This window comes from Carassius carassius, chromosome 11 (assembly GCF_963082965.1).
Source record: "Carassius carassius chromosome 11, fCarCar2.1, whole genome shotgun sequence".
Lineage (NCBI taxonomy): Eukaryota > Metazoa > Chordata > Actinopteri > Cypriniformes > Cyprinidae > Carassius > Carassius carassius.
The window spans coordinates 31,808,675-31,823,271 of record NC_081765.1 but is presented as its reverse complement, the minus strand read 5'-3'; the positions used below and the strand labels follow the sequence as shown (position 1 = coordinate 31,823,271).

General features: G+C 40.2%; 1 protein-coding gene across 2 annotated transcripts in view; it reads right to left on the bottom strand.

The window, feature by feature from the left end:
• LOC132153204 (growth factor receptor-bound protein 14-like) overlaps positions 1-14,597 on the bottom strand; it is an 86,241-nt gene that overhangs the window by 52,546 nt on the left and 19,098 nt on the right. Inside the window, exons 2-3 of one of the 2 annotated variants that reach the window (XM_059562542.1) lie at positions 11,232-11,428; positions 6,033-6,159 (exon numbers count right to left, since the gene is read on the bottom strand). In XM_059562542.1, the coding sequence (XP_059418525.1) occupies positions 6,033-6,159; positions 11,232-11,401 (297 nt within the window). In that variant the 5' untranslated portion in view covers positions 11,402-11,428. Of the gene's footprint in view, positions 1-6,032; positions 6,160-11,231; positions 11,538-14,597 lie in introns of those variants that run through there. The other variant, XM_059562543.1, reaches the window with a different exon arrangement.

Genomic DNA, 14,597 nt, shown 5'->3' with positions numbered 1-14,597 from the left:
AACAGTAAATAAGACTCACAAGACAAACAAGTGACATTCACACACAGAGCGCTTGCTGAAAGATGCGAAGCTTTCGCCAGCTGCGCGGCACGTGCTTTTATAGCTTCCTGGTCGCTTACATAACCCGCCTGTGACGTCATGCTCTTCCATTGGACTGATTACACACTATATTCAGAGTCGCTCACACTAAGCGCATTCCCCAAAGCATTGTTCGACGCAGCTCGAGTTCCTGAAGAGGAACCAAAGACTTAGACTACTTAAGTCTGTTTGCATTTTATTTATTTAATACATGAGTTTCACAATTTGAGTTGAATTACTGAAACAAATGAACTTTTCCTCTACATTCTAATTTATTGAGAATCATATTATATTTTGAGATAAATATTGATATATAATATTGAATGAACTGAACTCTATTGATTTTAATTGCATGCTATAGTATATTGACAATTTTGAGTAACGGCAACCTAATGGCGCCACATATTGGCCCACTTGATCGATGGTCTGTAATTTCAGCCTGTGGAGTAAGCAAGCCTTACTGACTTGCACACGCTCAAAGTCTGATGTAAATAGCGCAACCGCCCAGCCCAGGACCATCTTTTACAGCAGACAGTCTGGGTCATCGTCTATCCTCAGCAAACTGCAAAAACTAGCAGAGCAAAAAGTTTTCGTGACATTTCTACCCCATCCCCCTCTGGTTCCCTCTGTTTCACTCATATACTGTGGCCATAATTGCTATCCTCAGATATAATATGAGAGGGATCATTACTGCCAGCCTCAAATATAATGGCAAACTGCACAGCCACATTATGACGGCACAGTTCAATAGAGCTGAAACAACGAATCGATTTAATCGATAAAAATCGATTATTAAAATAGTTGTCAACTAATTTAGTCATCGATTCGTTGCTAAATAACTTTTATTGGCCGTAAGCGGCTCATTTCGTGCATATTTCAAATCTGCGGTGACCAAAGTGTGGCAGTAATGAGCCACCGGAGGTTTTACTCAGCCAGTACAGCAGGAGAAGTAGCGAATAGCCAATAGCTGGCCTCGTTTTATGTCACGTGCTTCCCGAACAGCGTCTCTGCAGCATTTAGCGGGATGTGGGAGACTGGGAGTACTTTACTTTGAGCCTTCAAAAAAGAAGAGTAACCTGTAAACTCTGCACTACTGAACTGTTTAAGGGGACGTTCACATATCGCGTCTTTTGCGCGCTCAAGTTCGTTATTTCCAACACCGCATCGCATCGAGTTAAAAACATCTCAACTTTTCAGAATGCTGCAAGCGCATCGCGGGTCATGTGACAAGAACTAACCAATCAGCTCCATCCTTTCCCGTAACAACGTTAAAAGCTCAGTCAAGATGAAAGGAACAGCTGATCAAAGTTGTATATGGATTTCCATTTTGAAATAAATTTAGTAGCAGAGCTACTGCAAGCGATTTTTTGAGCTGCAAATCCATTTATCCTTTGCTGAAATTTCCGCGTCTTCAAGGAGAGAGCACGTCATGGTTGCTTAGCAAAGGCAGACGCCTCAGGGGCGCTTCTGCCCGAGCGCTTTGGAAAGAAGGAGAAAGCGGCGCGCCTAGGGTTTTCTACGCGTTTTTAGGCACGATATGTGAACGGCCCCTAAGACTTTTATTTGTGCAGATTCTCCAGTACAATGTTGTTTGCAATTTGTTAAGTCGTAAAAGCTGATAACATTGCTTTTTAACAGTTAACATTTAAAGCTTTACAAACATGTTCTGTGATCAGTTTGTAGTTTTCCAGTTCAAAATTCAGTCGTGCAGCCTAATTATGACTGAATGAGAGAGGTAAATGTTTAAAGATATTTGAAATGCACTTTTTTTCTAAGTATTCACTGCTCTTTTTCACACAGCAGGTTTTTTGTGTGTGACTGTCCAATTTTTTTTCTGGACAACCTTCTGATGGATTTTACTTTAAATTGTGAGTTCCATTCAGGTTTCATGCCACTGGCACTTTATTCGAAGGATTGTTTACAATTTCACAGCAAAAGCTATAAAGCTGTTTCCCAGTAAATAATAAAATACAATGCACTGCAATTTTATTCTGTTTTATCCTTATTCTTCGTGAAAATATGATCTGAAAGATTCCTTAATAAGCTTCGTTCGGGATGTTAAACTACTTTAGGAGCTCTAAGGACTGCCATGGTGAAAACATTATTTTAAATCTCCTTGTGAAATTTGCTAGAGTATGGGTCAGTGTTCTGATTGCAGAAGAGTTCGACAAATGGATTACTAACACAATAAAACAACTCCAGGTATATTTTTGATTAGGATATGATAGTGCAAAATGGTTAAAATCTCTTAAAAATGTATGCTGAAGGATAAAGACCATTTATTAATAATTTACTTGGGGGGGAAAAATGGAAAAAAATAAAATATAAGTACATAAACCGATTAATCGATTAATCGTAAAAATAATCGACAGATTAATCGATTATCAAAATAATCGTTAGTTGCAGCCCTACAGTTCAATATGCTGTAATTTGCAGACTTTGCTGCAGGTCAAAGCTGTTCCGGATGGCCATTCATAACATATATTATGTCATATAATAAGATCCACAGGGGTCTTGCTTTTCCCAAATCAGCAATGTAAGCAGATTGCATTGACCACATAAGAGCAAACTTGCTCTGAGGATGCATCTGATATAAAGCTCTAAGCTTTCATTATGCATAATGCACCAAAATAATCTCATACAAAAAACTAAAGCTCTTCACAGTTAGTGCTAAAATACAAAGACAACATTATAACAACTCACAAAGTATTTCGATATTTACATACTTTATTTCATTACAACCAAACAGTTTAATTACATAAAAAAATTGTTAATGCACAATGCAAAATATCCAATAATATTTTTGTTAAAACACTGTTAATTACTAAATAAACACAAAGAATTATATTTAAATTTTACTTTTACAATCTGATGCCCTTTGAAAATGAAATGTGAGATTACCATAAAGATCTCAGAGTTCTAAGAACTGATTTACTGAAACAGACAGTTTTAACTGACTCACTGAAATGAAACAAACTTGTAACTCTAATGGTGCGTTCACACCAGACGCGAATGATTTACATGTTAAGTCAATGCAAAGACGTGATTTGACATCCTGCGATGTGATTTCACGCAAATTGAGCATTTTGACGTTGAAAAATCGGAACTTTGGCGAAATTTCATGCCGCGTTAACCAATCAGGAGCTTGCTCTGACGTAATTATGACGTAGTGAGCAGAAGTAAAATCCGAAAAAACAATGGAGGACAAAGTCATCATCGCTGTATGTGGATACCCGGAGCAGTATGATACTTCTTCATACTTTTACAGAAACAGGAATAAAAAGGATCTTGCTTGGAAGAAATAGATTAATTGAATAAAGACCAAAGATTACCTGTTAGATTTACCCAAAACGAATTATATTTTAAGTTTAACCACTAAAGAGACATCAGAGCCAGTGGCAAATGTCAAAAAAGTCCAGTAGACACATTATTATCCCATGTAACCCTGGGAGAGGATTCACTTGATTCTTGACACAGCCCATCTTTGTTTTTGCTACTGTTTAAATCAGAGACACTATAAAACATCTCACAAGAAAAGATTCTAAAACTATTCAATAGATACAGCAGTTGAAGGAATTTAACAGCTAAATAAAAAAACAAATTTTGATCTGAATATTCACTATTTCACCAGTAAAACAAAAAAACAACAAGTCCAAATGTAACTACATCTTTTAAGCTTTTTTTTACAGATCTTAAGTCTGTTCTGACTTTATATTTTTCTAATTGATCAGACACATGGGTTTTTCTCTAGTGGATGATCAGATGTCTCCAATATTACAGACAAACATTTTAATGCTACATCAACCAAACTCAACATAGTACTTCAGCTAACTGATCCTTTCCATCCATCTATCCTTTCGGTCTGCATAAAACCATAGCAGTTGAACAATTTTACAATTTTGTCAAACCGACAAATGTACTTGATGTACATTCCTTCTCTAATTATAAGTGCTGTTAAAATGTCTACATTGCCCTTTGCCATGCTTTTTCTTTGTTGTCATACTAGATTAGAAACTACATCCAAAAATGGATGGATTCAGAGGGCTGACGCAGCGATTTCATTCCCCATCCCAGTTCATTTCCATTCCAGCTAAACTGGTTGAACATCTCTCTGTTCCAGTGTACGTTATTAACGCTTTACGGAAGTTTAAACATTCTGCCTGTTTATCAGTCAGCATATGTTTGTATGCTGTATTTTTAGATTTAATCTCACAAGAAGTGGATTTAAACTGAAATATCTGAGCGTTTCTACTGTAGTTACTGACTGGGGATGAAACTAAGACTGCCAAACAACAAAATGAGAAAGCGATGAAAGTTTGTTTTGGCTTCTGGTCTTTTAACCAAATGAGAACAAGAAGACCAGGGACAATCAATCAATCAGTCAACCAACCAATCAATCCATGCCAATCCAAATTAGGGCTGTAGCTATTGAATATTTTAGTAATCGAGTATTCTACCAAAAATTCCACCGATTAATCGAGTAATCGGATAAAATTAGTTTTTGCTTAATTAAAGTGCAATATTAATTAGTCAAGAGAAAATAAGACTCCTGGGTCTCTTAAAATGAACAACTAAGTTTCCTTTTTTAGAAAAAAAATATTTTTACCATTTAAATGCATAGAATGCAATGACAATAAAGTTGACAGATGAATTAAGTGCATTTAAGTGCCATTCAGTTGGGGTTTTAAATCAAGCATTTCTTGAGATGCACATTAAACATTAAACACATAAAACATTAATTTAATTTATCTTTTAATTATTGACAATTAAGCAAACCTAACTTTTTGGTAAACAAAGGGGATTTACTATTAAAAATAAAACATGGAAGAAATGTTGTGTGATTAAACCTTAAAAAAATCATGTTTGATTTTTTTTTTAGTAGTAGTATATGTACATTCTGCTGAACAATAGTACACACATCTCTGGCAAATACTTGTCTAAACCGGACTTTTATTTTGACGGGTTGACGTACCTTTACAGTTCAGTGTATGTGATGTGACGCTAGTTTTACTCAAATCAAACGGTCAAATGCTCTTGAAGTGACTGTCAGAGCAGTTCTGGTGATGTTGTTCATGTGTTCACGTCTTATTTAGTGAGACAGCAGATGCTGAAATCACAGAGAGCGTGACGCGCGCTTCAGTGTGTGCGACAAAAAGGAAGTCGCGCTTCTGCTCCATTCATTAACAAAGACACGCAGAACATGCAGGATTCATATTTAAATAGACTGTTTCGGCTTAATATTTACAGATATTAGTCCATATCGTGATTTGATGTAAGTGCAATGACCTATTTTTTATTAATTCTTACAAAATTTGGCAAATTTCCGTCCCATTCCGCGTTAAACTGTAAAAATCAGTTTTTATGACTGGATTCCGCGATTCCCTCCGCGTTTTCTGCATCGCGGAAATCATAGGGCCCTAGTTGTGGTATGCCAGCTCTATCTTGCAATGGACACACGCCACAACGTTCTCTTTACGTTTGCCCGCGCCCTCAAATCAAAACACTGCTGACTCCTTGCAGTATTTGATCTTTTACGCAGCGCTTGTGTCTCCTTCCGCTTTGTGGGTGACGTAAACGCGTTGTGTCACATTAAAAAAATCATTGCGAAAGAACCAGTCGTGAGATTTAAAATAAATTAAAAGAGGCTTTGAGGCAGAGGAATTTGCCCTTTTTCATTTTTTGTAATCGAGTTACTCGAGGAATCGTTTCAGCCCTAATCCAAATGATATACTTCCATATGATACACCAAGGCTTTGTTCCAAAATAGCGAGATGCCTATGTAGATACAAAAGCTGTTGTAGCCTCTTAAGAAAAATTTCTTTTCATCCTTTGGCCACATTCTAATGCAGAATTCCATCAGTTTTCCAAAGAAAAGCCAATCGCATAATTTTCCCTATGTAGGCAGTAGACAGCTCTTCTGAACAGCAGTGGCTTGAAGAAATCACGTGTCTCACCTGAGTTGCACTGGTTTTGGTCCAGGGTAACAGACATTGAGACACGAATGACACAGTGGACGGCAGCAACTCTGGGAAGGGATTCGGGACGGGTCTCATCTCTGTTTCATCCACCTCTCTACTTTTCCTGAGGAAAGAGAAACCAATGATAAGAAACATGAATAAAAACAATGGAAGACTGGCATTATTCACACAGGACTGGGGGATGGTTGTCTAAGCTGAAAATATCATGTCACCAATAAATGTATTTGAAGTTAATAAACGTCTTCCAAAATATGAGCTGCTGCTGAAAAATCATACATTTAATGAAATTGTTTGGGACGAAAGTTGCATTTGGGCCACATAATGCTGTAGTTTGGTTTGTAGATTTGACCTTAAGATACAAATGCATTTGCTATGGAAATCAGTGTTATTTTAGTATCACTGAAATCTACAGCATCTGTGTGTGTTTGTGTGTGTGTGTGTTTTGTCAATTTTTATATTTTTTGTTTCCATTTTAATTTTAGTTGGTTTTTGTAACTTTGTTGCGTTTTTGTCATTTTAATAGTTTTTGTTATTTATATACATACAGTTTTTAATAATTTCTATTTCAGTTATTTTAATACATCAAGTTTAATGAAGTTTAACAAATTTAAGAAGAGAAATCTGATATAAAAATATATTTTTTTAGGTTTAATTCGGTTAATGTTTATTTAATTTCAAATAACGAATCTTGTTTTTAAGGTTTTAATTTTAGTTTCAGTTTTAGGCTATGTTTACATTAAAACGGTGTAGTCAAATACGTTTTTTAAAAAGTTTTACATATACATGATAACGTTTTAAAAACGATTTGTGTTTACATATATTCGCAAAAACAGCCATAAACACTGTATTATGGATGCCAGGCCAGTAGTTGGCACTGTCACCTTTTTAGTAAACAATACCTGTAGGTAAGTGATGATTAGTTGATGTATATGATGTGTCTCCGCTGTTGATTGTAATATTGGTGAAGTAAATCCAGACTTTACTGAAGAAGCGTTAGCAAACTCTTGAGCAGCAACAACAGTACCGTGTACTCCACCATTGTTGTGTATGTTTGTTCGTACTTGCATTTAAAATTGACAACTGCGCATGTCTACAAACCTAACACATACTACGCATGTGCATGACGTCACCATTTTCAAAGTTTCCTGTATCGGCTGTTTACATGGAAACGGTAACGGGGCAGTTTCCAAAAACTTGCACTTTGAATCCCGTTTTCAAAAATATGTGTTTTCAGTCCCCAAACCGCCATTGTCGTGTAAACAAACAGTCAAAACGCATAAGTTTCACTTGAGGAAATGAGGAATGTCACCAACTAACTGAAATAAAATAAGTGTTTTTTTTTTTCAATTAAAATTTACGTAATTAAATGTTTTTATGGTTTTAGTTTTAGTTCATAATAATAACCCTCTCTGAAATCACAAAGTATATATGTCAAACTCAAATTGGCCTCCGCAGAGATAAATTTCATCATCAAAATAGTATCTGAGATGCGAATGACATTTCATAAACCAGACGTTCTGCAATTTCAGCGCAGCAGACAGCAGCTGTGTGAGGCAGCGGCTGATGTCATATGATGACAGATCGGATGACTGAAGTTCCGTCTCCCAGGCAACAGTTTGTCTTCAGCAAGAGATGACTTCATCAGCAGTACCTGAACGATCCCCGGAGGCCCGGTGTAGAGCAAAGAACGGCAGTCAGATGCTGTGTGATCATGTGCTTATTTATAATCCGTTTAGAGAGTTCTGTTGATGGGTAAATCTCAAGAAAATTCACAGGTCATATTTCACCGACATTGTTTGCTTAAAGAAAATAAAGCTTGCTTTTAGGAGCATTAAGAAATGTTGGATTATTTTCATCCTAAAGCTAGTAATTATTGAACTGCCTTTTACATATGTGGAATTAAATAAATATATATAAATAAATAAATATATATATTTTTTCTTTATTGTATTAATAATAATAATACATGTTTTTTTATCAGCAAATTAACATATTAAAATGATTTCTGAATGATCATATGACACTGAAATATATCTAAATTACGACCTATGCTCTCAATGTCAAATGCAGAAATGTTCATTCTTGCATTCATGACCTCAAGATTAGATTATTGTAATGCTTTATTGGGTGGTTGTTCTGAGTGCTTAATGAACAAACTCCAGCTAGTCCAAAATGCAGCAGCTAGAGTTCTTACTAGAACCAGGAGCAATGACCACATTAGCCCGGTTCTGTCAACTCTGCACTGGCTCCCTGTTGAACAATGAATACATTTTAAAATCTTTCTAATAACTTATAAAGTCCTGAATGGTTTAGCTCCTCAAAACTTGAGCGAGCTAATATCGCATTATAGTCCTTCACATCCTCTGCGTTCTCAAAACTCTGGCCATTTGATAATACCTGGAATATCAAAATCAACTGTGGGCCTCAGATCATCTTCCTATTTAGCGCACAAACTCTGGAACAATCTACCTAGTGTTGTCCGGGAGGCAGACACACTCAGTCAGTTTAAATCTAGATTAAAGACCCACCTCTTTAACCTCACATAACACACTAACACATTTCTATAATCCAAATCTGTTAAAGGATTGTTAGGCTTCCCATTACACCCGATGTACTCGTTACATCGTAAGAATAATGGCATCTACGCTAATATAAGTCTGTTTCTTTCTTATTCCGAGGCCAGATCCAGTCTGTATCCAGCCCAGATGGTGGATCAGCACCTACAGACGACGTCTACAGCCCTGAATGTTAGCGGAGATCATGCCAACTAGATGCGCACTAGAGACAGATAACTTGCATAGACCTCGTCAGCTCGACGACCATCGGCACAAGACCACGGGAACCAGTGCAGACTGGATTTAAACCAGACCACAACATGCTGCTTTCGCCAGGCCAGAGGAGAACTGGACCCCCTGAATTAGCCTGGTTTCTCCCAAGGTTTTTCTTATCCATTTCTGTCAACAATGGAGTTTTGGTTCCTTGCCACTGTCGCCTTTGGCTTGCTTAGTTGGGGACACTTGACTGACTGTACAGACACTAATGGAGGAAAACTGAACTGAATGATGATATCATTGAATCATCAATGAGCTGACAGAAAAATGACTCTGTTATTGTCTTCTTGCATCATTGACAAACAATTTTCCTGTTTGACTCTGTAAAGCTGCTTTGACAGAACCGATATTGTATAAAGCGCTATACAAATAAAGGTGACTTGACTTGACTGAAGACTGGAGTAATGATGCTGAAAATTCAGCTTTTCAACACAGGAATAAATTAAATTTTTAAATATATTCAAATAGAAAACAGTAAAATTTAAATTGTAATAATATTTCACAATATAACCATATTTTGCTGTATTTTGGATCAAATGAATGAAGACTTAGAAAGTTTTTTTTCAAATACATAAAATTTTTACAAATATATTAAATCAACAAAAAACTTTAGCAAAAATAACTTTAAAGAGAACCACCACAGCAATTAAACTGAGTGTGACGTTATCAAAGTACTACAGCTTAATAGAAACAGGAAAAGAGAGAAAGAAATAGTGAAAATCAATCTTCTCCAGCAAGTTTGAGTATGTAGCATCTGAAGAATGCATATGGGATGTCTATGTGTGTGTTTCAGGGTCACCAGATGCCCAGCTTTACTTAGAACAGTCCTAGTTTCATGAGGTGTGTCCTAGGTAAACCATGAATTGTCCTGACAGTGCCTTAAACATGTCCCATTTCAACTGTTCAACTGACTTGCCCAGGTAAAACACTGAAACACATTAGTCTTAAAGGGAAAGTTCACCAAAAAACTTAATTTATTTCATTTACTCACCATCATGTCACTCCAAACCTGGGGTGCGTTTCACAAAAGCAACTATGGTCGCAAATTCCGTAATTTCCAGTTGAGTTCAATGGAACTAATGACCATAGTTAGCTAATGACGCTTTTGGGAAACACACCCTGTCTGACTTTAATTCGTAACACAAGAATATATGTTTTAAAAGAAAAGTGATATCCAAGCAACACTACATCCCACTGACTTTCATCTTCTTTTGTGTTCGTGTTCTTTTGTGTTCCACAGTTTTGAGTGAACTCTTCCTTTAACCACATCTTTTCGTTATAGCTAAGAGTAAGGTAAGAAACAACAGGCAAAAACACCAGCCATGCACTGGTTAATTTTGAAATTTTGTGCAATTTGGCTTTTCATAATGTGTTGTTATATACTAGTGTAAAGAAAACATCCAAAATATAATATTTTCATTGCACTTTATCTATTTGCATCTGTAGATTTTAATTACAATGCATATCTTTAAAGATTTTTTTCTCAAAATGAGCCTGAAATATCCTTTTCAGTAGCACTTACACCAAACTGCACAGTTGCATTACTATCTATATCTATATTCTGAAATTTTTTACAGAGGGGTTTGTTCAAAATCCCTTTGACTTTAATATGTCAGTAAAAAGAAATAGGAATTTTGAACCTGCCTTTAACCAGCATTCATATTTCTGTTCTGTAAATGCATACAAATCAATGCATATTTAATTAGATAATACCTCATTTTAATATTTAAACATAACATTTCAGGATACTTGTATTGCAAAAAATGTTTTCGATTCTTAATCAGTCAACTGGGGAAGTATGGTGAAATCTATTTTACCTTATTCACCTAGAGTGTCTCCAATACGGTCAGCCTAATCTAAGGATGCTGGAACGCAGCAGGGTGAATTTAAGTTTGTGTGTCTATATATCAATGAGCTCAGTTGTTTGTTGGTTATGGCACAAATAAACACTTAAGAGTCCTCTTTTGAGGGCCACATTTGAGCCATGCCATGATGATCTCACAGCTACCGTATGGCACGTGGAAGACATGACATAAAGTCCCTCGTGATTCCTCGCAATTCCTCCCAAGAGCTGGAAAGTAACAGGTGCTTGATTTGATTCCAGCTTTGTTGCTCTCAACCTGTCTCTTCACAGGTACAAAGTCTACGGTGTTTTGACATAGGCATTGCAGAGAGCACAAAGGCTGCTCTATTGCTTGTCCCATTGGACACGTTAACCATTAACCGGTGAGAAATGAGGTATGGTGTTGATGTAGGGAACCAGATAGTTGTTTATTATACAGCGTGTACACATAGTGGACGTTTGCATGCATAAAAATGAGTTGCAGTAGAAAGCCTGTCCTACCTATTTCCTTTGAGGAGCGTGGGGACAGGAGCACTGGGTGGCTGCAAGGGCGAGTGTAATGGGATGAAGGCCGACCCAGTGATGTTCCCACTGCCACTTGTTCCCTGAAATATAGCCGCTTTCTCCCCGAGGCTGGGCGTCTCATCCAGGAAGTCATTAATAGCACTCATGGAGCCAGGTTACATCCAGCAGCTCATCTGGAGCACAAGACAGGACAGACAACATCAGGACAGGCCCAGAAAAGAGTGTGTATGTGTGTGAAGTCAATGCGCTCCTGCTGCTACCACAAAAACACACACGCACATGCAAAAACGCATACACACACACTCAGCCTGTGCTGTCCCAGTCTGGGAAGTAGATCCCTCCTTCCAAAACATGATCTGCTATAAAGTTATTTTTAACTCTATGACTCCTGAATGAGCTTGGCTTGCTCTTGCACAAACACAAGTTCCAGCCTCAAAAACTCTTTTCCTCGCAGACCTGCTTAGACAGACAAAAGGTTTCTTGGTTGTTGGTATGCAACATAGCTCGGTAATGAGAGCTGGAGGTCGGCCAGACAGTAAAACCTACTGTTCCTTTGTCATGAACTTTCCTCTTCTGCCCTGCACCCACAGCTGCTCTGAAGAAATGTGTGGAGGTTGGCCTCCTCAGATAAGATGCAGACTAATGAAGAGAATTATATTATTCTATTCTATATTATTCTATATCTTACAACTTTTCTCGGGATTCTGAGATCTCACAGTTCTGGTTTCGACTAAGTTCAAATAACATTAGATACTATTTCTATTTAGTTGTTATTTTCCCCTCAGTATGCAAATAGTAACTTTTTGTGTCTGTTTATATATAGGACAATTTTAGTATGTGTGTGTGCTTATGCAGTTTATTTTGAACATAAATATATACAAATATGTGGGTCACATTGACCACTAATACTATAAAAACAGATGGAAATTATTACATTGCATTTTTACAACAGTCTTTAGTTCCTCTTCAGGAACTCGAGCTGCGTCGAAGCGCTTTGGGGAACGCGTTCAGCGTACGCGACTCTGAATATCGTGTGTAATCAGTCCAATGGAAGGGCGTGACGTCACCGACGTGGTGACGTAAGCGACCAGGAAGCTATAAAAGCACGTGCCACGCAGCTGGCGTCAGCTTCGCGTCTTTCAGCAAGCGCTCTGTGTGTGAATGTCATTTGTCCGTCTTGTGAGTCTTATTTACTGTTGTCTGTCCAGTTAAAAGAGCTCCTAGACATGCCAAAAAGCAAGGCGAAAGTTAAGCACTCAGATGGCGATTCCAAATCGCGTTATAGGCTGTGTGTTCCTCCCTGCCCGAGATATATAACGGGTGGGGATACACACAACCTGTGAGTGGTTTGCCTGGGTTCGAAGCACGCTGAGTCGGCTCTCGAGGGGGCCGACTGCCCGCACTGTGAGCGAATGTCAGTGCGGCTGCTTCGTTCCCGGAGGGCCCTCTTCGAGGAGGGGGCCTTCGCCAGCGTTCCCCGCGGTGCTGGTCCCGCTTCTGCCGAGGCAGAACGGCGGCTGCACTCGTGGGGTTCGCAAGTCGATCTGGTAGAGGGAATGGAGATGGGCCAGTCCCTATCTCCTTCCACTTCTGCCAGATCCGGCACCCAATCCCTAGAGTCGGAAGCACGCACAGCGGTTCATTCCACTCAGGGTGAGGGATCGACGCTCCGCCTCTCTTCCTCTGAGGAGGTCGATGTGGAGTCGCTCGATAGGGATTCGCCACCCCACTCGCTACAGTATGAGGAGCTCTTAGAGGTGGTTACTCGCGCGGTGGCCAAATTAAGTATCGATTGGCCCGCCGAAAAGTCTACCGAACCGCAGAGAAGCAAGCTGGATGAACGCTTCCTGCGCGCGAGTCAGCCACCTCCCAGCCGGGGCCTTCCATTCTTTCCCGACCTGCATGATGAGATCGCCAGGTCGTGGAAACGTCCATTCTCGGCCCGCCTCTACATCCCTTCGTCTGATTACTACGGAAATGTAGTGGGGATGGGAAGGCACGGTTATAGAGCGATGCCCCGGGGTGGAACAGACGCTTGCGAGCTATCTGTCCCCTGGCGCGGCATCGTCTCTGAAGGCCCCGGCATTGCCCTCAAAGCCACTAAGAACAACTTCGGCTTTGGTGGGCAAAGGGTATGCGGCTGCAGGTCAGGCTGGTGCGTGTCTGCACACCATGGCGGTGTTACAGGCGTACCAGGCTGACCTGCTTAAGGAGCTAGACGAGGGAGAGGAGATCAAGTCCCATGATATTTCTGAATTAAGAAGGACCGCTGATCTCTATGGTGGCAGCTATGGTGGCCGCGGAGAGGCACTTATGGTTGACCCCGTCCGATATGAAAGAACGGGACAGGGTCTGCCTCATGGACGCCCCGATCCAGCCGACTGGCCTGTTTGGCGACGCAGTTAATTCTGTCGTCGACAGGTTCCAGGAGGCCCGCAAACAGGCGGCGGCGTTCCATAAGTTCCTCCCTCGTCGCTCCCTCAGGGCATCTGGGAAGGAGATGCCCCAGCCGCACCCTAGCTCCTCACACCGCGAGGCCCAGAAACAGAGCGTCGCCTCTCGTGCTCCTCCGCGTCGGGAACGAGAGCCTCGGCCAAGAAACCCTGACGCCAATGGCCCGGGGTTTCAGAGGGCAGCCTCCGCTGGGGTAGAACGGTACACACCGCAGTCCACGGTGCCCGTCCCACCTCAGTGCCCTCTAGGGGTCGTTCTGCCAACCCTGCCAGTGCTCCAGGGCGCAGCGGGCCCGGGCGAGCATCGTTGGGTCCTGCATATAGTAGAAAAAGGCTACCGCATTCAGTTCGGCTCCGTGCCGCCTATATTCAACGGGGTCGTTCACACGATAGTGGGCCCAGGCAGGGTCTGGTTATGGAACAGGAAGTGAAAACCCTATTAGAGAAGGGAGCCATCGAGGTGGTCCCTCCTCAGGACAGGGAGTCCGGATTTTACAGCCGGTATTTCATAGTTCCAAAGAAGAATGGGGGGCTGCGTCCGATTATAGACTTGAGGGTCTTAAATCGTTCAGTTATGAGACTGAAGTTCAGAATGCTCACAATCAAGCATGTTGTAGCTCAGATCAGGTCCGAGGACTGGTTTGTCACGATAGATCTCAAAGACGCATATTTTCATATCTCCATCCTTCCTCAACACAGGAAGTTTCTGAGGTTCGCTTTCGGGGCGAAGCCTACCAATATCGAGTACTTCCCTTTGGCCTCACACTCTCACCCCGCACGTTCACAAAGTGTGTAGATGCGGCTCTGGCCCCCCTGCACATGCAGGGCATCCGCATTCTCAATTATATCAACGATTGGTTGATTTTAGCTCAGTCAGAGCAGATTGCGG